Source organism: Hippocampus comes, unplaced genomic scaffold, assembly GCF_001891065.2.
Source record: "Hippocampus comes isolate QL1 unplaced genomic scaffold, H_comes_QL1_v1.1 scaffold242, whole genome shotgun sequence".
Taxonomy (NCBI): Eukaryota; Metazoa; Chordata; class Actinopteri; order Syngnathiformes; family Syngnathidae; genus Hippocampus; species Hippocampus comes.
In genome coordinates, this window is record NW_017805385.1 from 1245554 (window position 1) to 1272557 (window position 27004).

Genomic DNA, 27004 nt, shown 5'->3' on the forward strand with positions numbered 1-27004 from the left:
GTGATGGGGCATTGTGACTTTCTCGGAATGTCGTATAAGTGGTCATTTGAAAATGTAAACAATGGGAGAGATTTATCAAAATAGAGTGGTGTATACAGTAATCCCTCGTTTATCGCGGGGGGTTACGTTCCAAAAAGAACCAGTGATAAGTGAAATCCGTGAAGTAGTGAATTTATTTTTTTACAGTTATTATACAATACTTAACTATATATACAATGAAATCAAAGACCAAAACCTGTTTTCAGGCCCAATTACAAAAAAAAACAAACGTTTTCAACAAATAAGTGTAATAGTTTTTGGAAAAACTGTACTGTCGACACGCGGCGCCGCCGACGCGTTCTGATTTAAAGGGTTAAAGCATTAAAAAAACTGCACTAAAAAAATCCGTGAAACAGCGAAACCGCGCAAAGTGAACTGCGTTAGAGTGAGGGATCACTGTATTGGTAATTGTAATTAATGTTTCCCTATTATTGTGAGAAATCATTAACATGATCAATGTTTTCACAAAAATTAATATCATTCATTATTAATAATAACTTGTCACAAATATTTTTACAATTGACTATCCTATTGATATTCCATCATCACTACATCTCTCTGTATAATATTTTTATAAACTGGTAGTTGTCTAATTCCACAAATGCAACATCAGTTTGGTTTGATTAAATGGTGTCGCTGCACCACAGCAAATCGCATTGTAACATTTATGATTGAAGCACACATAGTGAGTGGGGCAACACTGTGGCTAGCACGCCTCCCGCATAGTCAAAGGTTCTGCGGTTGAATCATGGCTAAGAATGTTCTGTGTGGAGTTTAGAGATTGTCCAGTTTCCTTCCACATTCCAAAAACATACAAGTTTGGTTGACTGAAGAAGGTAAAGTTGGCATATTCCACCTTTCATCCAAATTCTGTAGAGGAATGATCCAGCTCATTCATGAGCCTCAACAAGGAATAATAATTACAGCAATGATGCTGCTCTCATGACCAAGATGCAAATTTCCCAATGAGTGCATGAACTGTCAATAAAATTTTAACCAATGGCAGAAAAGACTCTACTCAGTTCTAACATGCAGGTAGGTGGGAGCGAAAGAGAAACACACTGTCAATCAAAGCACTGTCTAAAACATCCCGTAGGAGTGTTAAAATAATTTAAAAATGAAAAAAAGAGGCTTGTTATAAGTTTTAAAATGAGAACAGTGGGTCATTCCATCTAATGACAACTCGTACCGTATACTACAGTACAACGTTCTGCAAAGAAATCTATGCTCACTTTCAATTGACACTATCACAGAACTATACGGAAGAGCAAACGACAGATCACACATGGAGAAAGCGACACAGACATGAATATCTCAAGTGCGGGCTCAATCTGTCGATAAAACACGTTTTGAGTCCTTGGTATGCTACGCTTGTTATGTTGAACAGAATATTCCACTGTACGCACTGTGTATAATTGGCAGATGGCCGGTGGCATTTGGGATTCAGCGTACAAAGTATTCTCAAGAGAGGCATGGTGAAACGGTAACGAGCCTACCCGCCAACCTGTGAACAAGAACAGACAAGCTTTGGCGAATGGAACTGGGGCTTTAAGCGACTGTCCTCAACGGCCCTCCAAAGACCATGTTTGCAAAACGAGAATAACCCACTGAGTCACACCGGCAATGTCAGATTAGAGAGCCAAATAAGGGCTGACGATTTGTTCTACCGCATGGTGACAAAGAACATGCAAAGACGATACGTGATAAAGACCTTCGGTAATCTGCTCTAGCCGGGACGTGACAACCGTGTCTCGCCTGTATCTTCATTCATGATCAACAATGTTCGGCTAAAAAAAAAAAAAAAAAGATAATTCTCTTGTGTTGGGTCCAAAATGTACAGTGCGAATCCAGCCCAGTTTGCTGTGGTCCCAAATATGACAAAAATCTTTTTTTTTTTTTTTAATCTACAGATGGATCTGACATAATATCATTGACACAAAAAGAGCTGAAAGAGTTTCCTTCATTGGGTAAAATGGTTACAAAGTGCGTGTGTGTGTGTGTGTGTGTGTGTGTGTGTGTGTGTGTGTGTGTGTGTGTGTGTGTGTGCATACTCCCACGGATCCTGTTTCTGTAAGAGCACCAAATATGCATCAGACCCTATAAATGGCGATCAGTGAGAAGAAAATACAGCGCAACCTTACAATCAACCCTGGGTGATTATAAGCAAGTCTAGTATAATGTTTAGATTTCAAAACTAATCAACCAATTAAGATCAGGTATATATTGGTAAAACTATTGTCATCATACAGTATGTCCGTCATAAACTGTACAGGCAATGTTTAAAGTAACATTTTAACAATATCAGCAAGTCAAGTGTAAGATGTTGACGCTTCTAATTAGGTCATGGAAAGGCCCTTTTGGAATCGCTGCTTTTATTATTATTAATCTTCGGCAAATTAATTGCCTTTTGGGGGGCTTCAACATGGCCAAAAACCTTTTTTGGGGGATGCAAATGTATCCAGGTCAAAAGATATCGAAGAATTTTAGGAGTACTAACATTACGCCGAAAAATTCATTGGTGATTTCCATTGGGAATTTTGAGAACAATTTGGCATCGATAATCAACAATGCTGTGTGGACGGGCCATCATCATCATCATCATCATCATCACCATCATAATACAATGCATTGAAAAGACTGAAGGACCCATACCCAAAATGCGACAGGAAGTTGGCCGTGTGCAAATTCCAGGGCTTGTACATTGACTACAAAGGAACCCGATTGCCCCAGTGAACCTGGGTTGGGCAACACCCCGTTGCAAAGGTTTTTGCCCACGCTATCTATCGTGCTTGGAACATGGCCTCGAATTTCAATGATTCGTCATGGAGCCACACTGAAAAGCAGTGACGCACACTTTTAAAGACTCTTATCTTATTTTCATTGTTAACATTCGCTTCAAATCAACCATTATGTACATAACGTGCAGTAAAACATTAAATCACGCTTTTAGAAGCAACACTTCCGCTTTGTCATCCAATTGACTAGCGGCACTCATTGTCAACTATTGACCTTGAAACACTGACAAGAGTGATTGGACACCACCGGGTGTTTTTTTTTTTTTTTTTCTCGTCCCGTTCCTTTTCTTCTCTTAACTACTGTCCTGATTTCAGACAATGCCACCAAACAAACACACACAGTTGACGCTTTTATGCTGCCTTAAATAAAGTCTCGTGAGGTCATCATGCATTGTGCCAGGTTGACGTTCAACATTTGTATGACATTTCCAGCAGGTTTTTCCAAAAAATGATGTCCGAGCTCCAATTTTGACCAGCTTTCCACCTGCTTCTGCTGATCGTCTGCGCAAATAGACTCTGCCAAATTGTTTCTCTTGTAACTACTCTGCATCTCATTTCGAGGTCACTGTTACAATTCTCCTGATGAATGACAACTTACCACCAGCGACCAGCTGCACGGCCTCCCATTAAAAACCCCATTCGCTCGTCAAAAAAACACTTCACTTGTTAAACTCTACTCAACCCCATCCAATTACAGATTTTCTAAATACGACAGTTTATTTCCTGAGTAGCTGAAGAGTGTTGACAGTATCGCCGGTTGTGCAATGACTTCAGTCTCATTAAATTGTTTTCTTGCCCATTGATTTTTTTTTTTTTTTTTTTTGGCTACGCTCACCCAAGGTTGAGGGGGGCTTTCCATATGCTCTGAATGGGACTCTTAATTGATGAGCAAATGTAGCGGATAAAGTACGAGAAACTTCTTCTCATTAGGCCTGTGACGAGTAAGGTAGGAGTTGAAAGGAGAACAGACTGGAGTCACAAAGGTAAGAAAAGGCTCCTGTGATTGCAGAATGAAAGCTTCCTTGTAGGCCCTGAGCTGGTAGCGGGATATATTTACAGCAGTACAACGCCTTCACGAGACTCTCACGGCAACCTTTTTAGGATATTCGCCCAAATTCAAGGAATGTTACGTCTGATTCTGAACATGATGCAACTTCACCTTCGCCTTTAACAAAAACAGAATGAAAGCTGGCGACTGCATTGTGCCTCTTGACTGGAACAACACACACACACATGAACCAAGAGGGAATGAATAATGACGTGTCATTTCTATGAAGGAAATGCATCTTGGAGTGCAGGAAGGAACTAAAGGAGCTTAAGGACTTAAGAACCACAATCCTGGCAGCGACAATGACTACCATGACTATGAAGTCTCTGACGCCGATAAATAAATAAATAAAATAAAGTAAACAGAAGTTGGAAACAAGATGGAGAAGACAAACTCCAATGAGATTTGGTGACCGAAGAATCTAACAACGTATGCCACATTGGTAGTTCCTTCTATCGGTTAAAAATGAGCCAAAAATTAAAATCGATATCATCATGAGAGAAAAAGACCTTGCTTATTTTAACGGAGTCTGGAAGTGTTTGGCACTCCCGCAGTTCCTGCTGCCTCCAGAGGATGACACACGGAATCAAAGTGTTTCCAAGTGGATCTCCCCGAGGAGGCCGACTTGAACAGCTGTCACTGAACCTCTAAAGTCATTCAAACAACACAAACAGACCAACTAAGTGGTTGGTATGTCAAAAGATCCCTCAGCTCAGACAACAAAGACCAAAAGAAGTAACCTCAGATTTTTTGGAAGCGTCATCCTCCCTGAAATATGGACATGTTTAGCTTGCACCAGCACTGCGGGAAAACTGTCGTGCGTCGTGAGTTCATTGAACCGCTGTGTGAAGGCCTGAGGAATAAGCAAGAGGAATACAATGGTTGTATTTCCATCGGCAACAACCTAACTCACTGTACATTTCCCCCGAACCACAATCGCAGCGCTGATTCTCTCAGTGAGCTGCTGACCAGTGAACATCAACACAGTACAAAGAGGCCAGCGGGCTTGATGTGTCAGCGATGTTATGAGCAGTCCACTGGATTTGGCTTCACTTTTTTCCCCTTCAAGTATTCATTCCACTGAAGTATGTCGGCCTTTGGATAAGAATGAATCCTCCAGTTTTGTAACGACCATTAAAAGAAAATTGGGTCAACTCGCAAAAGACGGAGGAACAATAATTACACCTGGAGGCGACAGATGTTTTTCCTTTTCCTCTAACAAAGCTTGGAGGAAGCATCTCTGCTTTTGTTTTGTTTTGTGTAAGCGTACTGTATACAAAGCAGTGCAATGAAAAATTGCATTGAGTATCTTCAGCACAACAACACTATTGTCATTAATGCCGTTATCATCCACTCTAAGTCAGCGTGTGATGATGAACAGATGATGGCTTCGTCACTGGCTCACACGAGCGAGCACGCGCACGCACGTACACACTCACACTCACACACACACACACACACACACACACACACACACACACACACACACACACACACACACACACACACACACACACACTCTGACTGGAACATCGGTCTAGACTACAGTGGCCATGACTGAATACAATGATGGGCACACACACTAACACTGCCTCATCACAGTTGTCAGGTGATGACAGGCTTGGATTGCTAGGTGGTGAAATGAAACAGCTTGGAGGCCACTGACTCATATTCTTCCTGCTCAAGCGGGGCAGAGAGTTTGATTGCATTCCTTTTTTTAGTCTGCATTCATGTGCAGACAGTGAAGTGTGCGACATTGTGGGAAACATACAGCTTTAAAATCGCAAAAAAAATCATGAGTTTGAAACATCGATGTTCAGCAACATCTTGTAAGTCACCAACAAAATGGAAGCATTTTGAGCATTTGTTTTAAAGTCTTTGTTTCCACAGGTAAGGGGATTCAGTGCCGCACATATTCTCCCATTGCAGCTAACGTCATTTCCTTATGAGCCTGGCTCGCATACTTTTAAGTTGCAGTGACACTTCCATCCAGACTTCTGAGACACCAACCCCCGCATGAACCTGAAATTTGTGCGCAACCACCAAAGACACATGATTCAATGAAGTCTCAAGGAGGCCCTAATTTCCGATTGTGGGGTTTCATGAGACACGTTGAATTCCATAGAGAGCTGTTTGGAAAATATGTCACGCTTTAAATGTGACATTAACTTGTGGGGCCCTATTTCCATACCCAGAACAAGTCTAGCGCAAAGTGCACTCTATGTCCATGGGTAGAGTTGTCTTGTTAGTATTTTCCTAGACTTGTACAATTGGAAGACAGCGTATGATGAAAATGACAATAATTCATTCAATTAATTGATTTCTACAGCAGTTCAGAGGGTTCGATGCCTGCTGTCATCATACTTATAAATGATAACTTCCACCACACGTCCATGGAGCCCAGAATCTGACTGCGCCTAGTTTAAATACACCAAAAGCGCATAACACCATGTGCCACACCTAAGACCTGGTTTTAGGTCTAAAATCTATCGTAGTCTATTTTTGGTCACCAAATTGCCAGATGCGCCAGGGGCGTGCAATCAAATACGCTGCAACACCTAGCATAGTCTACCACATTCATAAACTTGCTAAACTAGACTTGTCCTGGCATGAAAATGAAGATGCGCCGGATTTTACACCAAGTGTAGTCTACCTTTTGTCACCAAATTGTCCGGTTGTGCAAGGGGTGTGCCCTGAGCGCACCAGCGCCGTCCACTGGAACACTCAGCGAGGCGCAACATGCTCCCAAACACGGTAAACTAGACTTGCCCTGGCATGAAAATGAAGCTGCGCTTCATTTTACATCATGCGCACAGGTGCCTCTCGACGAAAATAGGGCCTGCGCTGTGGTTCTGGAAGAGGCGACTTTGAATGGGCATGCATTTTTTTGCATTCACATTTTTAGTACATCCAGGACAAGTAATTTAAGAAAACCATGCCCATGACGGAACACATGGAAGCCGTGCAAAGAGAATGAGGGTCGATCATGTTGCCAGGCAACGAAATGCTTGAATGCCTCACACACAATGGAACACAAAAGAGATCTGAAAAGATCACGGCTCATTATTACGATGAATGTCGTATGTGATCGACGCTTCAACTCTGAGCCCCCATCAGCATGTGAAAATGCTCCCCACAGGTGAAAAAAAAAGCCACTATGAGACCATTGTAACATAGTAGGGACACATGCTATAAACAGCCGTTGGGCAGTCGGTGAGTGGATCATACACTGTATGGGCCAGGTGAACGCGGCAGCAGCATGAGCAGACTGCGGCGGAGTGGTCACCCTCCCGATCTGCGGAAATCCAAGCACAAAATTGGCCAAGTGGAAGACTCCATCTGCCGAATGTGTGGACTGGGGGAAGAGACAGCAGAACATATATTGCTGGATTGTCCTGACATACAACCAACAACACGATTAAACCTGACGACGCCGGAGCAAATTGCGAGAGAACCCAAACTGGTGTACAAGGTTTGGGAGAGATGGCGCAAGAAGACGGAGAGAAAGCTGCAGCAAAGTAACTAACCTCAACAAACCCAGATGGAAGATTGCTCAACAACAACAACAACAGCAGCAGCAGCAGCAGCAGCGGCAGCAGCGCATCTTTTCTGACTGAAGAACACGGAAGAATATGCACATTATGGAACGACTACGGACAAACTCATGGAACGACTGTGTCTGACTCGTAATTTTTGCCGTTGTTGTCCAACTAGCATGATAAAGTTGTTCAAATAGTGTGAGGAAATGTCCTACGAGTTGCGTGTAGCCGCTCACTAACAGTGTGTAACTACGTGCTAGTAGCGGACTAGGGAATGTCGTTTTTTTCAGTAGCCTCCATATACAGACTAAGTAGTAGGAAAATGTTAGTGGCAGGACACAGATGTTCTACTGGTGCACCCTAGTTGTCTTACTCGTGAAGTGTGGACATACTGCGAAAGGACCTGAAGATGGGTATCAAAGGAAAGAGAATAATTACTCAAACAGCTTTCTGTAATCAGTCTAACTGACAAGATTTCAGGGAATGGAGCATTAAAAGAATAACTAAGTGCTTTTTTTTTTTTTTTCTCAAACTGTGTGTCAACTCTTATTATAGGTCCAAAGTGGCCCTGCATCAAATGAGGGTTGTGAAAAGATCATGACAAGAGAAGACCAAAAATAAATGTGGTGTTTTATTGATCTTTTGTACAATCGAAAGAAAATTAAGCGTTAAAATGATGTGTGAGGCGCAGCATGGTGGTTAGCCCGTCTGCCGTACCGTTGTCAGAATCAGGGTTGAAATATCGGTTGCTTCTTTCCGGTGTGAAGTTTACATGTTCTCCTCGTGCTTGCATGCATTCCAAAAACATGCATGTTAGGTTCAGTGGAGACACCAAAATTCCTCCGATGTGTGAATGGTTGTCTGTATGTACCCGAGCAGTCTCACGCCCTTTCCGTCGCTTTATGTGGCCCCCTAAATTAAAGTTTGTCTCCCTAATGTTTCCAGCTATGTGTTCATAGATTTTGGAAGAAAATCTGAAACCCATTCGCAATGTGTCTTCACTTTTAAGAGACATTCCAAATCCCCTTCTTAACATAATCACTCCTGATTTCAAATTCATTTTGTTATTAGCAATTAATTGCCCGGGTAATTATGTACGCTGTTGGCCAGATACCGCTCTGTCCAAATTTGGTGAATTTCAGATTTTTTCACCAAATCAATACAGTACTATTGGTCTGTCCCCATGTCATCTGTTATTTTTACACATTGTTAACCAATTTAAATACTGTAGTTTTAAAAAGCTTGAGAACAAATCTATTCACGCTCTTGAAATTTGAACTGGGACGGATCATAAACTGTCTCTCTTCCTCACTCATCGGGGGCCGTGCAGCATTACATCGCTTCAAGACTAAAATTCTTGATGGCTTTTAGACAATGCCGTGTGAAAATAATTAAGGTTGGATATATCTGAGTGCCAGTAAGCCTGTTTTGTGAAAAACTGGATAGCTGTTAATGCTTTGGTGCAGAAGAGAGGGTGTCAGTCAAAAAGGAAAAAATCATTTCCACTTAATAATATACACTACTTTCGGAGCTCATTGTTTGATGTCTTGTAACACTAATCCGAGCAGTCTGAAAATGAAATTGGGAAGATAATGCGAGTTGCATGCTTTTTGTGAAGTAGCCTTTTTGTGCTGTCAGGATAGCAATATAAGGTATATAATAGCAGTATGAACAAGCAGCGCGCTTTCGTAACCCAAGCCTTTTGATATTTTGTTTTTTTTTCCTTTTTTTTGAGAAGCAAGAATTCCACTTGACAGCGACGATATGAAATTGTAAGATTCATATGATTTTTACAGTTATAACAGCTCTCTGAGGGCACCCTGCTTTGAAAATGACTTTGAGACCTCTGTTTTATAAATTCGCAACATTTCACCTTCAATAAATGAAAATGCCTCCAGTCATCCCCAAAGTGTTTGATGGGGGTGAGATCACGATGATCCTTTCGGGCAGGGGTGTCATACTCATTTTTGTCGTGGGGCACATTGTAGTTACGGTTTCCCTTGGAGGGCAGTTATGAATTTTGGCAAACCATATCAATGTTGAATCACCTCCACATATTACACACACAGCGCACAACAAATTGATGGATAACTAGTTTTAAAATAAGAAGTCAAGAATAATGACTGTTATTGTGGATTACATATGACAATTTGAAATTTTGGTTCAGACTTTAGCAAGCGTCATGGAAATTGACATGCTTGATTTGCTTTCGCGGGCCACATAAAATGATGTGGCGGGCTAGATCTGGCCCCCGGGCTTTGACTTTAACCCCTGAGCTCTAGGGGCCAGTCATCCAAACATGCCGCTATGGACCTTACTTAATGCATGGGGCACAGGTAGAAGGACCTTTTCAAAAACATTGTTTGCAGAAGCTAAACCGTGAGGTGTGTCCGCAAACATTTGTCCTTATAGTGTGCATCATATTTCCTACGGAAAAGTTTGCTCACACAATCTTCCTGAGCACAATACACCGACCAAAAATATCTCTTTGAGCTAACTTCCGCTTCCATTTACATTTAATTTATGTACACAAGCATCTCCGCGGAAGCGTTCATCTGCGTATATTTAGCACTGACTGTTTCCAACTCGTCAAGTAAATGCAGAGAAGACATATGTCTCACCTCTCCAATCAATTTCTTCTTGATCTCTCCCTCTCTCAATCTCTCTCTCTCGTCCTAACCGCTTCTCTCCAGTTTCAGAAAGCGACTTACAGTAAGGACTAAAGGGAACGCTGGGAATATCACAGATCACGTTTCACTGGGAATGAAACATACATGCTTGGGTAGATGGATGGATGCCTTCCAGGTTCACAGAGATCCATTACTGACTGCACATCCACTGCTTTTCCCAAATGAGTGCACCATAACCTCCCGGCACTCATGTACCCTGAAGTTTACCTCCGCATCTTCGCTTCACTCTCTTCGCCTCCCTTATTAGCGCTCCTGCAGCTTTGCTCTCCCTCTCCACATTTCTCCATTAAAATCACAATTCTACTCCATGCTTCCCCTGCTCGGCTCCCTCTGCCTATTTTTCTTCAATTCTGCGTTTCCCCTCTGCAGTGTGTTCCCCTTGTTCCCCGAGGAAGGATCATCACCGTGTGTGTATTGCACGTGCGCTACTGAGTGAGTGAGGGAGAAACTCGTCATTCAAGAGTCCTCATGGGAACAGGAATAAACTCAGAAGTGGGCACTTACATGATCCATTTTCCTGTGTGTGTGTGTGTGTGTGTGTGTGTGTGTGTGTGTGTGTGTGTGTGTGTGTGTGTGTGTGTGTGTGTGTGTGTGTGTGTGTGTGTGTGTGCAAAATGCTGTTGAGCTTTCAGAGTAATCTTCTATCAGCCCAATTTTCATCTTCTAAAAGCAACTGTTTATGTCGGTAAACTCGTGTGTGCTTGAGTGAGTGAGAAAGCAGGAAACTCAACAGATTTGCGCCTTGCATCGGGAAAAAAAAGCAGCAAAAGGAATTTAAACACGAATGTGCCTCTCAGGGAAGGTCTGGTTAAGCAAGAGCATTTCGAGAAAGAGAACACATTTTTTTGTGCTCCAATGAAAAATACAGTGGCACCTCCATAGACAAATAATAGATATTTTTCCTGTGATATCACACCACGGCCACCGTGATGGAGATCAACGTGTTGTTTTGTTCCGGTGCATATTGAGTTTTTTTTTTTTTTTTTTATCACCAATTTTTAAACAAAGTGAGAAAATTGAACGGAAGGAAACAACTGGCTTTCACAAATCAGCAGAGCTGATATCATTCCGGCCAGATAGCAAATCTGAGCATCCCTGTTTGTTCTGAAAACTTGGTTGAAGGTCAGCTTTTAATCATTATCATCATCATTGGATCATTGGATTGCCTGAATGGCAGCTGACTCCCTCCAATTTTTAGGTCTCATTTTAGCACATCTAAGGAGAATGGAAACTGAAAATGGAGCCGATACAAAAAGAACGAATGAGAACAAACAGGTCACCTACTCTTTCCGAGCTTATCCTCCCGGTCTGAGGCAGACAAACAAACACAAATCACATGATTGAAAACTCTATAGGTTACTGGCTCAAATCATCATCGTAAACACTCGAAAAGCAGTGTTTTAAGAAATATTGCAGAGCTGTAGTTCTTGCGTTTGGACTCGACACTTTTTTTGTCACGTACTTGACTCTGTCTCATTGAGACTTCACTTGGACTTGTTTTGGACTTGACCACTGGACTCGCAGAATATTTTTCTTGACTCGACCGAGTCCAACTGTTTTAATTCCTAAAACAAAGGCACTCTTAAAAGAAACTTGAAATAAAGTTTTAAACATGATCAAAACAGCCATCTGATTGATTAATTTGGTTGTTGGGCTATGTGTGCCCTGCGATTGGATGGCAACCAGTTCGGGGTGTACCCCGCCTACTGCCCGAAGACGGCTGGTATAGTCTCCAGCATGCCCCGCGACCCTAGTGAGGATAAGCGGATTGAAAAATGGATGACATCTGATAGCCAGAACCTCAACTGCATTGAGTTTGTTTGCAGATTTGACACATGGCTATAGCACATTGCAATTCTTTTCATTCTTTATATGTGTGGTAAATGTAATAATCTCCCAACCACATGACTGTGTTTATCATTTACAGTTTGTTTTTAAAAAATTGTGACACATCTTTGCGAACCAAATAAACTGATGTGGTTGTGACTTGACACATGTTCTCTAAAGTCAGTGGCGAACCACACATTTGGTACATGGCCCTCATTTGGGATTTACCCGACTTCGTCCACTTTTGATTACTACTACTATCACATTGCGCACTAACTCGTGCTCACTTCTCAAAACCTTACCTCCTGCCTGGCAGTCAAAGACAATCTGTTCCTGGGTCCAGTCTCTGTTCAACTGTCCGAGTGAGCATCTCTGACACATTGCAACAATACAAACCAGCAATACTATATAAGGATGCAATGTAACACTCACTGTGCTCATACATTATCAATATTTAGCGAACAAGTTCAACATGGCAAAAACGAAAAACACAATTTATGATATAATAGTAATAATAATAATAATAATAATAATAATAATAATACTGTAATAATAATAAATGTTTGTCGTTTGCCAAAATCGGCTGTTAAAGTGTTTTTCCTCTAGCCAGCTAATCATGGAAAAACGCTAAGGTCAACAAGGGTGCCAGGAGGGCGTATTTGAAATCTGATTGGTTCAAGAAACAGTCCCATTGTTAATTAAATTGAAATTCCATCAGCCAACACTACTGATTCTGGAGACCGAGGCAGATTAGAATGACGATGTAGTCTGGAGTTCTGAAATCTGATAGGACAAAAAAGAAATAATTCTACAATCTACATGTCGCTACTGAAAACAACAGAGCCAAGAGAAATGCTACAAAATGTAAAGAATACAATATTCCGAATAAAAGAATAACATTCATGGATCACAAATGGAATTTAGGTAGAAAAGTAGGCATGGTAGTGTTTGGGCCAGCAGAAGAGCCCTTGCTGGCCCTGACAGCACACCACTGCCTACAAATACAACTAGAATGCACCCACAGGGACTACCATGCCAGTAATATCTTCCGTCTTCGACAACTGTGATTATTGTTGTCGAAACTCGCCACGTTGGGTGTGCCCATCACCACGATGATGCTGCCGCTTACCTTCCAGGGTCACGTCCTTGCCTGCCCGTTTGAGCGCCTGCACCGCCTCGTCGTGGCTCGCGTCCCTCAGGTTGACCCCGTTCACGGACAGGATGGCGTCCCCAACGTACAGAGCCTGCGTCTGGTCCGCAGCCAACCCCTTGAAGATCTTGCTGATCAGGATGGGCATCTTATTCTCCCTGCCGCCTTTAATGCTGATCCCCAGTCCGCCGACGTCCTGCTTGGTCACCTTAACGCACCGCTTCCTGTTGGCGATGGTCTCCGGCACGGGTTTGAGCTGGTCCGGCAGCCTCGGACCGTTGTTCGAGTTGTTGTTGTCGAGGTAGGATCCATTGGTGACGACTCCGTTGGAGTTGACGGCGTCGTCCTCGCAGCTCAACGTGAGCGCCTCCTCGTTTAAGTGCACCCAAACTTTGTGCCAGCGAGCCCGCACCAAAACCTCCACAAATCCACTTTCCTGCACGCTCGCTGCAACTACGGCCATGTTTGAAGCATGTCTTCAGCACACGTCCCGCTTGCTCCCGAGCTTCCGGACTTTGACCCACACAACTTTTCTCCACGCGACTCTGTGCGAGCAGCACGTATTTAGCGCCGCACTCGGCCACAGGTTGTGTGCGCGTGTGCGTGTGCGCGTGTTGGGTGGAGTTTGCTCCCGGCTATCAGGCGATCATACCTGCGGAACCTCCGTGTGCACGACGTGCCAACATTTTGACACTCGCATGGAGCTACGAGAGAATGAAGAACCCCCAAACGTGCACTTCCTCATTTGCACCGTCCAAAATTGTCATTGTGGCGGCACATAGCATATCACCGCATTATCTAAAGTAGAACACTAGATTTGGCGTTTTCAATCAACGATGATTTGATCATGTCAAAATGTAGATACTATTTGGTTTTAAACGGCAATAAGTAAGTAGAATTGAAGTCCACAATCCTTTGCTGTCTGTACGTTGTGTGCGTGTGCGTGCACGGATGGAGGCGTGGGGTCGGTTGCGCGCCTCAAGGAATGCGCTTGTTCCGGTTTTTTGACATTTCGAAAGAAAGAAAGAAAGGAAGGAAGAAAGGAAGAAAGATCTTTTTTAATCATCGTCATCATCATCGTAACCATCATAATAATGAAAATAAGATTATCTGCACTGGATGCACACATGCTGTTCAACAGCACAACAGCATGTGTGGAGGAACTTTCTAAAAAAAAAACTATTACGTGAGTGATGTTGCTCTGACACCTACTGGTGTGATGGAACACTTACTTTTACGACATTAAGCGTATACTGTACCATATACATGTATCGTCACCTTAACCTTAGTCAGATTTTTTTAATGCCTTAAATATCTCATGATGCTGGCCACCTCTGCTAACATCGGCTACATATTTTGTTAAAGGGATCATTCGGTTATCCTCCGAAATTGTTCATAAATATCACAAAGAAATCAGAATTTGGTTGTGTTTTTCATGTTTTCTGAAAAAAAAATGGTGTGGACGTGGGGGACTTTCATGAAGTTTTCAATTCAAACAAAGCCGGAAATTGGTTGGTTGAATCCGATGAAGAGTCAAACTGTAGTCAATTACTGCACAAAACTGCACAGACAATTTCGGGAGACAGGTTTTTCCCCCAAGTAAAAGTCCTTCATTAGAAGTGAAACAAGCAAAGATGGGATATGGTTGATTTGAAGAAAGAGAGAAATTTTCACAGAATATTTGCGTTAATGAGGTGTGGTGTAGCAGCTCGGCTTTTTAAAAAAAACAAACTTTTATATGGAAATGAGATATCCACTTCAATGCACATTCTTTGTTGTGGTAATGACCTTCAAAACATAAAAAAAATAACAAGCAGAAAAAGGTGGTCTTAACAAAAGTATGCAAAGGTTGATAATTAATTGCTGTTTGAAAATGGGAGCTACTGCAGGAACAAATGTTCCCATGCTCTTTGGCCTTACATCACAATTCAAGTCAAGTTTGCACAGAAGTATTACATGAGAGATCATCAGGTGTATCTTGGGAAATTGTCCCATTTCGTTTCATTGTTCGGGGAAAATTTGTATTTATTCACGACAAATAATGTTCATTTGTCCATGTGAGCTACGTGTAGTGGTAGGAAGACATTCGACATGATTTTCCACTGAATGTTAGAGCTGTTGAAGATCTCTTTAGTTGTGTCTTCAATTCATGCGAGACGAGGTCATTTTTCCCTAAACCTGGATTTACGAGTGACCCAACTCAAGAGTTTTTCATGACATGAGCCGCCATTGCGGCCATTTTTTTGAGTACCATGCCAACAAATTTCGCAGATAGCAAACAATTCTTCAAAAAGGTAGACACGTTATTGCTTCTCAGAAAAAAAAATCATCACTTATTTTATTTTGCAGTTTTTTTTAGAAGCACAACATACAGTACACACATGTTAATTTTTTCAAACTGAATTTGTCCAAACAATATATTAAAAAAGGAAAAAAAAATATTTCAGGTGAGCACAGGGCAAAAGCAAACTAATTGTGGAAGAAAACGAAAGACTTCCCCCGCCCCTCGCAAACACACACAGGGCACACGCGCAGCACCAACATGGAAACAGGGATTGAATTGGAACAAAATGGCTACTTGTGAACTTCTTCATGTTTTTAAACTTTGTTATCCTAAATGAATAAGAAACATGTTTAAATGTAAAATACAATGTTGGAGGGGATTTACCGAGACTACACAGATTTCTGACTATCTCCTAGTCTCGGTTTAGCGCCGTACCTGAAAAAACAGTCATGATCAAAGAAGGTAACCAGAAAGGTATATTACTGCTGTCAATTGAAATGCAAGTGGTGACGTCTTGCGCAATTGTCGTGTTTACTCAACTCAATTGTATTTATAGAGCACGTTAAAACAACCACCGCTGTATACAAAGTGCTGGACATGGAGCAAAAATAATTCAGATAACAAACAATAAAACAATAAATGAATAACAAAGACAGTAGAAACTACAAAAAACAGTCAAACTAAAAATCAAGTCTGAGTCATGCAGAGTCAAAAGCCAAAGAATAAAAATGAGTTTTAAGATGAGCTTTGAAGATGGGCAGCGAGGGAGCTTGCCGAACGTTCAGTGGGAGGTCACTCCAAAGAGATGGACCAGCAACGGAAAAGGCTTGATACCCTAGGAGCCTCCGCTTAGTTCTTGGTACCTCAAATAGTGTCTGGATCTGAGGCACCAGGCAGGTGTGTCGGGGTGGAGGAGCTCAGAGAGGTAAGGTGAGCCTAGGCTTTTTAAAGATTTGAAAACAAATAATAGGATATTAACAAGAACACTAAAATGTATAGGGAGCCAGTGAAGGGATGCCAGAGTAGGAGTTATGTGCTCCTTCTTACGAGTTCCAGTCAATAGTTGAGCAGCATTCTGGTCCAACTGGAGACGCTTACTGGAGGATTGGCTAACTCCAAAGTAAAGTGCGTTCCAGTAATCCAACTGGGATGTGATGAAGGCACGAATTACTGTTTCAAAGTGCTCTAGAGAAAGGAGAAGCTTTACTTTAGCCAGCTGACGAAGATGAAAAAAGCTGGATTTAACAACGGCAGCAATTTAAAGCCCAATTCCGCAGGATGGAATGTACAAGGGACTGGGACCAAACAGCGTCACTTCTGTCTTCTTTTCATTGAAATTCAAGACATTTTGTGCCATCCAGGTCTTGATTTCCTCCAGACAGGATAAAAGTGGACTTCAATGAGAAAGCGTCTTTTTTGCTCAGCGGGACATAGATCTGACAAGTCATCAGCATAGCAGTGGAAGGCATACCATGTTTAATGAAACATTAGCGTCTACTGCTGGACACAGAAGAAAATGCAGGCAGAAATGAAAGGTACTCCAGTTTGAGCCTTGTTATTATACAGTATTTAGACATTACTACTCTGAGAATGCCTATGATTTGAGAAATAGGTTTGAGTGGGAATGCGAACCTTAGGGCTGATTCGTGGACTTAATGAAGAACTCAGGTCTGTGAATCTTTTGGGGCGAATCTCTTAAATGAACAGCTTCTGTAGAGAGTCAGTCCAGTCAAAAGAACTGCCGTTGCCATCACTCGCCCCCATTTGAAAAAGTAATTGTTTACCCCTCTTGTTAAATTATGAGTTAACTGTGGTTAACCACATTTTTTGGACAGTTGAGTGAGGTTTCACTGGCCAGTGGTCACACCCACATGTGATTACCACCAAATTTGTTGAATGCAAAAAATATTTTAAACAGTATCGATGAGACAAAATGAAATAGACCATTAGATCTAGCCCCCATCCCAGCAATTATTCCACAATACAAATCAGGTTGAAAACAAACAAGACACAAAGACATTAATATTAGTTCAGAAAAGGAGACAAGCCAATTCCAACGATTTGTGGTGAACTTTCCCAGAAGTTAGTAAACTAAAACCACTCCGTAAGTGCAAAGACTTATCCAGGAGGCTATAAAAGAGCTCAGAACAACATCCAAAGAACTACAGACCTCATTGTCTTAAGTTAAAGATGGAGTTCTGTACTCAACAATAAAAACCCCATCCAAAAATGTCAGTCATGGGAGACGTCCAAAGTGAAAACCAGTGAGGGCCCCCCACCCCCACAGCTAAAAACCGAAAAAACTAAAAATAACATTTGTTCTTAATGATCATTTAGGGCTGATTCGTGGACTTAATGAGGAACTCAGGTCTGTGAATCTTTTGGGGCGAATCTTTTAAATGAAAAGCTTCTGTAGAGAGTCAGTCCAGTCAAAAGAACTGCCGTTGCCATCTATCGCCCCCATTTGAAAAAATAATTGTTTACCCCTCTTGTTAAATTATGAGTTAAGTGTGGTTAACTGCATTGTTTGGACAGCTGAGTTAGGTTTCACTGGCCAGTGGTCACACCCACACGTGATTACCACCAAATTTGTTGAATGCAAAAATCATTTAAACAGTATCGATGAGACAAAATGAAATGGACCACTAGATCTACCCCTCACCCCAGCAATTATTCCACAATACAAATCAGGTTGAAAACAAACAAGACACAAAGACATTAATATTAGTTCAGAAAAGGAGACAAGCCAATTCCAACGATTTGTGGTGAACTTTCCCAGAAGTTAGTAAACTAAAACCACTCCGTAAGTGCAAAGACTTATCCAGGAGGCTATAAAAGAGCTCAGAACAACATCCAAAGAACTACAGACCTCATTGTCTTAAGTTAAAGATGGAGTTCTGTACTCAACAATAAAAACCCCATCCAAAAATGTCAGTCATGGGAGACGTCCAAAGTGAAAACCAGTGAGGGCCCCCCACCCCCACAGCTAAAAACCGAAAAAACTAAAAATAACATTTGTTCTTAATGATCACAAAGACGTTGGAAGAACTATTCCGTGGACTGACAAGACAAAAGCGGAACTTTTAAGAACTGGGGCGCCTCATTATAATGCAGCAAAATGACACAGGTAATGTCAATTGTTAATTTTGGTATATGTCGCTAAAAACAGACAGCGGGCTGCAAATAACATCTGAGCCCTAGTCTGGACACCCCTAACATAAGATAAATAATAGATTAACTCTGTAGTTGTGGGCAACAACAGAATACCTCTTTGATACAAAAATACATTTATTTTTAAAGGCCTTTACGGACCCGGGATACAAGCCATATTCAATGATTTGTGGTGAACCTTCCCAGAAGTATCAGTAAACTAAAACGACTCCGTAAGTGCAAAGACTCATCCAGGAGGCTATAACAGAGCTCAAAACAACATCCAAAGAACTACAGGCCTTACTGTCTTGAGTTAAAGATGGAGTTCTGGACTGAACAATAAAGACCCCATCCAAAAATGCCAGTCATGGGAGACGTCCAAAGTGAAAACCAGTGCCCCCCCCCCTCCCCGTGAAAAAACTAAAAATAACATTTGTTCTTAATGATCACAAAAACATTGGAAGAAATATTCCGTGGCCTGACAAGACAAAAGTGGAACTTTTAAGAACTGGGGGCGCTTCATTAGAATGCAGGAAAATGACACAGGTAATGTCAATCGTTAATTTTGGTATATGTCGCTAAAAACAGACAGTGGGCTGCAAATAACATCTGAGCCCTAGTCTGGACACCCCTAACATAAGATAAATAATAGATTAACTCTGTAGTTGTGGGCAACAACAGAATACCTCTTTGATACAAAAATACATTTATTTTTAAAGGCCTTTACGGACCCGTAGGCAGAGAGGGGTTAGACAAAAGTTATCAAAAAACAAAACAGTTATTATGAGTGAAGAATGTGAATCATAGGCGCGCACACGCACACAAACATGTACACACACACACACACACACACACACACACACACACACACGCACAAAGAAAAAAAACTGTTACAGCAAGTTTTAACAAGAACCTTTGTCATTCATACTAGGACTTAAATATGCAGCTATTATTGTGTTAATAGACAGACACAACAAGGGAGGACATCAGGCAGATGTTAGAAATGACACAAAGTCCCAATAATGACCTCTGATCAAAGGTTGAGCCCTTTCTTTAGGGCCAGGTCATAGAGCACGGTCCAGTTATTTTAACAAGGCATCCCATACTTGGAAACTACACACCTCTACAGTAATCATAATGTATTGGAACTTATGTTAACACTTTTACATGACACTTTTGACTCTCAGAAAAGGGGTTACATATTGATTTCAGTTTTTATTTTACACTAACACATCCGCAGGGCTAACTGAAGCTATCCAATTCGCTGACCAACACTCACACAGCGTAGACTCTGTCCTGTGTTGTCCCATAAATGCTCTCAGGATACCTTGTGAATCTGTGATGAATATCCATTGTCGTTCATTTTCTAAATCTGATCTCCAAAAGAGGAGAGACTCATTACGTCACATGTGCTAAGTGCTTTCACTCTAAATCAAAGTTGACTTTCATTTGTGCACAGAAGAGTCCACATCGTCACATGTTTGCATATTTTGGACTAAAGAAGAGTTGATACAACTCATGTTCAAGATTTTGCACAAAAAATTCCAAATCATGAATTCAGTCATTGCCTGTAATGACAAAAGCTTTGACCTATACCGTCATCCCACTGTAGCCCAGCTCCGAAGGCTGCCACACTGCATTATCCCGCGGGCAGTTTCTGTGGCAGACGCAGGTCAAGATCACCATGACCGGCCTCTTGCTGGTTTTACCGCCGGCGCACGTGAACTCCACCAGGGCGGTCTTGGTTCTGTGTGGGGTGCAGCAACGGCCGTCTGTGCAGGAGCCGCAGTAGCGAGGTTTGTAGGCCTGGACGCTGGTGCAGTTTTTGTAGGAGAGGTGAACGGCTGCATCGCTCCTCACCATTCTTTGGCATTTACTGCCTCTCTAAGGACACAATGTGAAAGGCACATTTTAATTGAATATTTAACTCCCACTATACAGTTCATTTTCCACACACATGTATAGTCTCTTCTCCCCAGGCCAATGTAATATCTTCATAAAACTTGTCTTAATCAATTAATGAATTACAGATCTTTCAAAAAGTATTATTATCTTGTCTGACCTTGATTAATGGTGGCGTAATCTTTAATCGTATACTTTATGTTACTTGTTTCTGTTTGGCACCCATCCCAAAATAAGCGCAACTTCAAGGATACCTTTGGCTGAGAGAGCGCTGTCTGGTCCTGCTGGTCATGACAGGGTCTGATCATGCACCACCGGCTCTGCTTCACCAGCTCACAGCGGCGATTCTTGTTTGTGACCCTGGTGGACAACCCCATGCCGCACGTGCGAGAGCAGGCCCCCCACTCTGTGGTCTGCTCGATGCAGTTCAATCTGGGGTCCCAGGAGTCAAAGCTCACCGTTTCCTCTTGCCGAAAAGCTGCAGGAGCACGTGTAGGTGAGGCAGGTTAAAAACATTTAAATTAACCTTTCACCTTAAAAAAAAAAGTACAAAAATCATAGAATCACATCAGTGCTTCACATTTGTGGTGGAGGTGATATGTTTCCTCTTGCCGAAAAGCTGCAGGAGCACATGTAGGTGAGGCAGGTTAAAAACATTCAAATTAACCTTTCACCTTAAAAAAAAAGTACAAAAATCATAGAATCACATCAGTGCTTCACATTTGTGGTGGAGGTGATAACACTTTCTTTCCTCTGTGTTGTGCATCATCCTGGCCTTTTCCTCTGACAGGTCAGAGCTAAGTAAATAACCTTTCAACTCTGAGTGTCTCTCAGTAGTGCGACGCCAGGAATGTGTGTTCCAAGTCTCAGGAAGACAGTGTGTCTGCATGTGGCACATTCATGAAATGAAATCCAAGACAAAAATCTTCTTATGTCTGCCTTATTGCATTTTGAGGGGTACACCCTGAACTGTTTGGCAGCCAATCGCCGTACCGTATTTTCTGCACTATAAGGCACATCTAAAAGCATTCAATTTTCTCAAAAGTCGACAGTGCACTTTATAATCCGATGTGCTTTTTATATGAGTCAATATTCTGATATTTGATTTCTTGGATGTAGTATTTTAAGTGTTCTGTAAAGCATTTTGTTTCAGCTGCAGCGGTTGTGAATGCTCTACATAAATAAAGCTGTATTGTATTGTATTCCCGTTAGCGTAACTCCATCTAGTGGATGCATACCGCAACCGCAGCCACTATTGTAGCTTCTGCTCCATGCACCTTATGTATGAAAACTGGTTTAAAATTCATTGAAGGTACTCCGAAGCACCTTATAGTGTGGAAAATATGGTAACTGTCGAACATATTATATTATTATTATGTGCAAGAAAAAAACAATCATTCAGAAAAGTTTACTTCCTTCACTGCTTCAATTTTTAAAAATTGTTGTCCAGTGTTTTTAAAATATATACTGTATGATTTCAGTATTGTGTAGCGAAGTGGACGCCCTTCGCATTAATCAGTGCCAAAGAAGTAGCCCTCAATTTCAAAAAATGTCAATGAACCCTGAACTAGACAAGAAATAAATCTCCAACCTTCTCAATCAGATATCAGGATTATTATCTTGGTAAAGGCAGACCGTTGGTGCAACTCTTGTATCTGGATGGATGTTACCAGATTGCACCGAATAAAATGCATGCCTACCTGCCATAGCAAATCCTCCCAGTGCACTGGCTTCAGCTGGGGAATCGCACACCCATTTCTCGCAGCACTCGCCAGGGACGTGGACTCGGCGTGGCATTGGGCAGTCGGGCCCCGGCAGCATGACGTCAACGTTGCAGCGCGGTATGCAGCCGATCTGCCCCTCGCGACACATGCACTGGTGTTTGCAGCTGGGGAAGAAAGTCTGGCCGTTCTGGTAGACCACACCATCCAGAAGACAGACGTCTCCTTCATGAGCTGGAAGACAAAGACCGTCGCACAACCAGGAATCATGTTGTATTTATTTTCAATGATATCTAATATCTCAATATCCGGATACTGCGCAGTCTGACTCACCAACGCATACGCCCGTCTTTTTGTGTTCTCCTGAGGTGAAGTCGCACTGCAGGCCTTTCCGTGAGTCACAGGGATTCGTTTCGGAACAAGCCTGACCTTTCTGGCGAGCGCACACAAGGCAGCAGGCGCAGTCGTCCAGGATAAGGGGCACCCCGGGGAGACAGATGGGGGGCTCCTCCGGGCATTGGCATCTTTGTGGACACACTTGGGACCGGGCTAATGTAAACACCTGATTGGGGGAAACATAAAAACAATGTTTCTCCAATGTGTGTACATTTTCAAAACGTAAGGAATAAATGCGTGAAGGTGGAATGCATAACATTTTGTCAGCGATGTAAAGATGGCAAAGTAAACACATTTAACTGCCGTGAACAATTAAGCAAACTGTGAAGAAAAGGTGAGTAACTTAAGTTGAAATGGACTCCATGATCCTTGCCATTTCTCTTAGCCAATCAGCTGCGATGCTGATTAGAATGACAAGTTCATGAGTGTTGTATTTATTTAAATTGTATACAGTATTTTAAAAAGGCTGGTAACAATTTACCAGGTCAAAATGTGAATTAAAAGGTTCTAATTATATGTGTAATCGTGATATTTAAATAACATTTTAAGGGCTGCTCACAGTTTAAAAAAAGAAAACATGACTTTCGAAGATTTTTTTGAAAAATTGGATTCCTACCTGTGCAGTCAAGCATATGAGAAAAAGAGCTCTATCACACAAAGAAGTCATAGTTTCAGCATGCAGTGCTGGGGGAAAAAAAAATTCTTCTGTTTAGAAAGTGTCTATACTGAAGCTCGTTTGAGTCCTAGGATTGAGGGTTGACGTTTCCCTCCTCTCTCTGTCTCTAACTTGCGTGAAAGCAGAAGGTTGTACTCTCTTTGTCGTTGTGCCTCAGGACTGAGGAGGGGAGGACCTTATATAGAGGAGCTGTCCCGTGGCCACCATGACGACCAATAGCGAGGAATGTGACGCCCAGTGTGTTTGAGGAGGACCTGCTGCCAAAAGGGATTCCACGTGGGACAATTTATACCCTAAAATCCAAACAAGACCAGTAATACTGTTTTACTGTATGGCATTAAATGAAAACCTGAACACTGTAATGAGTACCCATCAAGACATGCTGGCTAAAAACATAGATAGAAAGAATATAGACAAAGATAATGATTTAAAATGGCGGAAAAAAATCCATTCATTTGGTGTGGTTTGCCCCTCACAATGGACAGGTGTTGTGCAGACATATATTAATAGTCAAGAAAAATTAATAGAGGTTGGAAGGATGGTTCCTTTTCCCCTGTGGGCTACATGATTGGAAGATTCCATTTCGTAGTTCAGGATGTTTGTCATCATGTGGGGATTCTCTTTGGGCCATCTGCCACTAGGCATGATGAGCCTTTGACCCATTTCTTTGGGCCCTTCTTGGGAGGGCACACATGGAAAAGCCCGCAACATCCACAGGGATCTTGACTGTTTCCATAAATGGATATGTCCGGAAAATTTTGGATGGTCATCAGCTTGGATCGGTGGGAGCCTGGCACGGAGGTCATCACATCTGCTCAGAGGTTGTGTTGTGGTTTGGCCCCCGCTGAGACACAAGGATATATTTACACATGAGCAATTTTCGGTGACAGAACCAGTCATCAATCTGTACCAGCGATTCCCAACACCGTGAGAGATCATCAGGTGTGCCGTGGGACATATTCACTTTCTTCACTCTTTCATTTTAGGATTCAATACAATAGTTTACCATTTTGTCACTTACAGAGCTCTCAAGGATCAGGCTCCTCCATATCTGGTGTCTTTGGTGTCATTTTATTGTCCTTTTAGGTAATTGAAGTCTGCCTTTTACTTGATGTCCATCCATCCATCCATCCATCCATCCATCCATCCATCCATCCATCCATTTTCTAATCTGCTGATCCTCACGAGGGCCACGGGCGTGCTGGAGCCTAATCCCAACTAACTTCCGGCAGTAGGCAGGCGGACACCCTGAACTGGTTGCCAGCGAATCGCAGGGCACACAAAGACCATTCGCGCTCATACTCACACCTAGGCCCAATTTAGAGTGTGCCATTAACTTAACGTGCATATTTTTGGAATGTGGGAGGAAACCAGAGTACCCGGAGAAAACCCATACAGGCCCGAGGAGAACATGCAAACTCCACACAGAAAGGCCTGGAATTGAATTTATGACCTTTGTACTGTGAGGCGGACATGCTAACCAGTCAATCACCGTGCCGCCGAACTTGATGTCTCACCCACTAAATTAAAAAGTGCCATTCAGTTTAAATAAAATACACTTACTTTATTGGATAAAAAAAAAAAGTATCTTCTATATACGCATCATCGACATATATGCTGGTGACATATACTGAGAAGTGGAACAATTAATATCCTTCAACAAGATGGCTCGGGTACAGTTAACCTGTTGCTATATAATAGAATGTCAGCCACTAAAAATCCAGGTTTCCCACAGATTAAGGGAATTTTTGTGAGTTAATCGAGAAGAGATAATATTTTTTTTATAATATTGTTATTTGGTGTGCAGTCAGATTTTTCTAATGTAAAAGACATGGCTTGTTTCAGCATTGGCTTGTGTCCTGTGTGTGAATGATGTGGCCTTCCCAAGCTAAATCATTTTCAGTAGGGGACCTTGAAACATAACGAACAAGCTTTTTGTAGATAACATTTCATTCGATCATCCACTCAAGGCCCTTTCTTTGTGTGGACAGTATAGCATGTAGACTATACAGTATATTCTGGCAGTGAGTGGACGAGAGCTTTCTACTTAAATAGTTGTCCCATGAACTTCACTGTGTGGCTGTGTTTGCGGACCATGCCGCCTCATGCCTCTTCCATTGGTCTTCTTCAAGCTCAACATGACACAAACGGGCGCTGCCAGCAGTGCAGCATTGCTCCCCTGACTTCACTTTTAAAATTGCTCGATTCAAGTGTTGTATATGATGCGAAGCACCTCAAGATTATCTTTCCAGCTCTTTGATATTTTCGCTTACAAATTATCATAAAACATCAACTTAAACGTGTATTGTTTGATGTGAGTAAAAAAAAAAAGTCACTGTTGCTTAAATGTTGGTCAGATGACAATATGATGAAATTCCGTACTTCCACTTCTTTTCTGGGTTAGAAAAGCCAGCTAGCAAAAACCAAAAACATGTCCTGGGTGGTGCACCATTCACGTAAATGATCTAAAGGTTTCATGGAAATGATAGCTTGTGAATATCTTATATGATTTAAGATCTTTTACCTGTGAATATATGTGTGACACTTTTTCTCCAAAAGTCAATATGCAAGTATCTGTGCAAAAACTGAACATATTGAAGCTTATTTACAGTGGAATGGCCTGGCACAGTACGTGTGATATCAGAATGAGGTGGGAAGTCTGCATACGCACATTCATGCTATCTGTGAAATAGCTGGAGTGAAGACATGAAGGAGATGGAGAGAGCCTAGACGAAAGCAAAGATGTCATATTTCGAGGAAGGTGAGAGGAAATACTGCCCCAGTGACGACAGTCACGCCATCTGGACCACTGAGGATGTACCTCGCACCAGATGTTATGATCACGTTCGGACAAAATACACTTTGTTCAGTCCTAGGAAATGTTTAACTGACACTTTGAAATGGGGTTTAACTTTTCCAAACAAAGACACATCCACTACGATCATAACCTTTACTGCCTGCAACCTGTCGTAAGGCTTCACGTACTTTCTCATGCGGTTGGCCCACACAAGAAAATACCGCCCGGGAGAGGTCGAAGTTTGACATCATTAGCATGACGGTGTGGGACACGCATCTCGGTTATTATGATTATTTTTTTTAATGTTGGTTATCACATTCACAGGCCACAAAACTACACCGACTAGTGTTTCTAACTTTGTGACCCTCTCATGGAGCAACATTTGGTACAGGTGAAATATTGAAAACGTCTCTTCGATGCACTGCGGTCATATGCCATACATGAATTTTGTTCACATTCTGTGTGTTTAAAAGTACTCTTCAGAACTTATTTCCAACAAATTGTAATAAATATTTTAAATTTTTATTTACTGTAATGGAGGGGGGTGCATATTTGCAATGAAACATGCAAATATGCACATGCATTCACCAACTCGTTGAAGATCTTTGCTGTGTGTACAAACTGCTTGCAGACCTAACATCTGACAACCATATGTCATACTGCATAACGCTGTGATTCCAAACGGTTCTAATTTAAGTACACCTTCAGCTTCAAGGATGCGACTGTTGTGAAATGATGTCTTCCGTGCACTGACTTCTTGTCTGTGAAGGGAGCCCAATGAATCCATGCGCGCCTGTCGACCTGCTTCATAGCTTTTTATCACCACATGGTGAGCTGTGTGGAGGCACCTGTTACTAAAAAAAAACAAACAAACAAACAAAAAAAACAACACTTTTATGCAGACAACAATCAGAACTGTCAAAAAGGTAGGAAGACTTGGAAAGGGTGAAATGGAAAAGGTAAATACATTCTGACTCCTCGCACAAATAA

The 27004-nt window shown here is 41.9% G+C and overlaps 2 protein-coding genes across 2 annotated transcripts in view; both read right to left on the bottom strand.

Moving 5' to 3' along the window:
• Nucleotides 1-14101, bottom strand: part of sntb1 (syntrophin, basic 1) — a 32871-nt gene extending 18770 nt beyond the window's left edge. Inside the window, exon 1 of the mRNA XM_019872958.1 lies at nucleotides 13068-14101. Within this exon, the coding sequence (XP_019728517.1) occupies nucleotides 13068-13551 (484 nt within the window). The 5' untranslated portion in view covers nucleotides 13552-14101. The remainder of the gene's footprint in view (nucleotides 1-13067) is intronic.
• Nucleotides 14102-19821: 5720 nt separating this feature from the next.
• Nucleotides 19822-23554, bottom strand: ccn3 (cellular communication network factor 3). The gene is made up of 5 exons (XM_019872977.1): nucleotides 23158-23554; nucleotides 22479-22707; nucleotides 22125-22379; nucleotides 20679-20902; nucleotides 19822-20406 (listed from the first exon to the last, which is right to left on the bottom strand). The coding sequence occupies exons 1-5, from the start codon at nucleotides 23206-23208 to the stop codon at nucleotides 20113-20115; spliced, it is 1053 nt and encodes a 350-aa protein (XP_019728536.1). The 5' UTR covers nucleotides 23209-23554; the 3' UTR covers nucleotides 19822-20112.
• Between the last annotated feature and the right edge of the window lie 3450 nt (nucleotides 23555-27004).

Coding starts and splice junctions, on each gene's coding strand:
- ccn3 (XM_019872977.1), bottom strand. CDS start 23,208: ATGACTTCTTTGTGTGATAGAGCTCTTTTTCTCATATGCTTGACTGCA. Junction 20,903..22,124: donor GGGAGGATTTGCTATGGCAG/GTAGGCATGCAT, acceptor GTGCTCCTGCAG/CTTTTCGGCAAGAGGAAACG. Junction 20,407..20,678: donor CAGCGCTCTCTCAGCCAAAG/GTATCCTTGAAG, acceptor TTGTGTCCTTAG/AGAGGCAGTAAATGCCAAAG.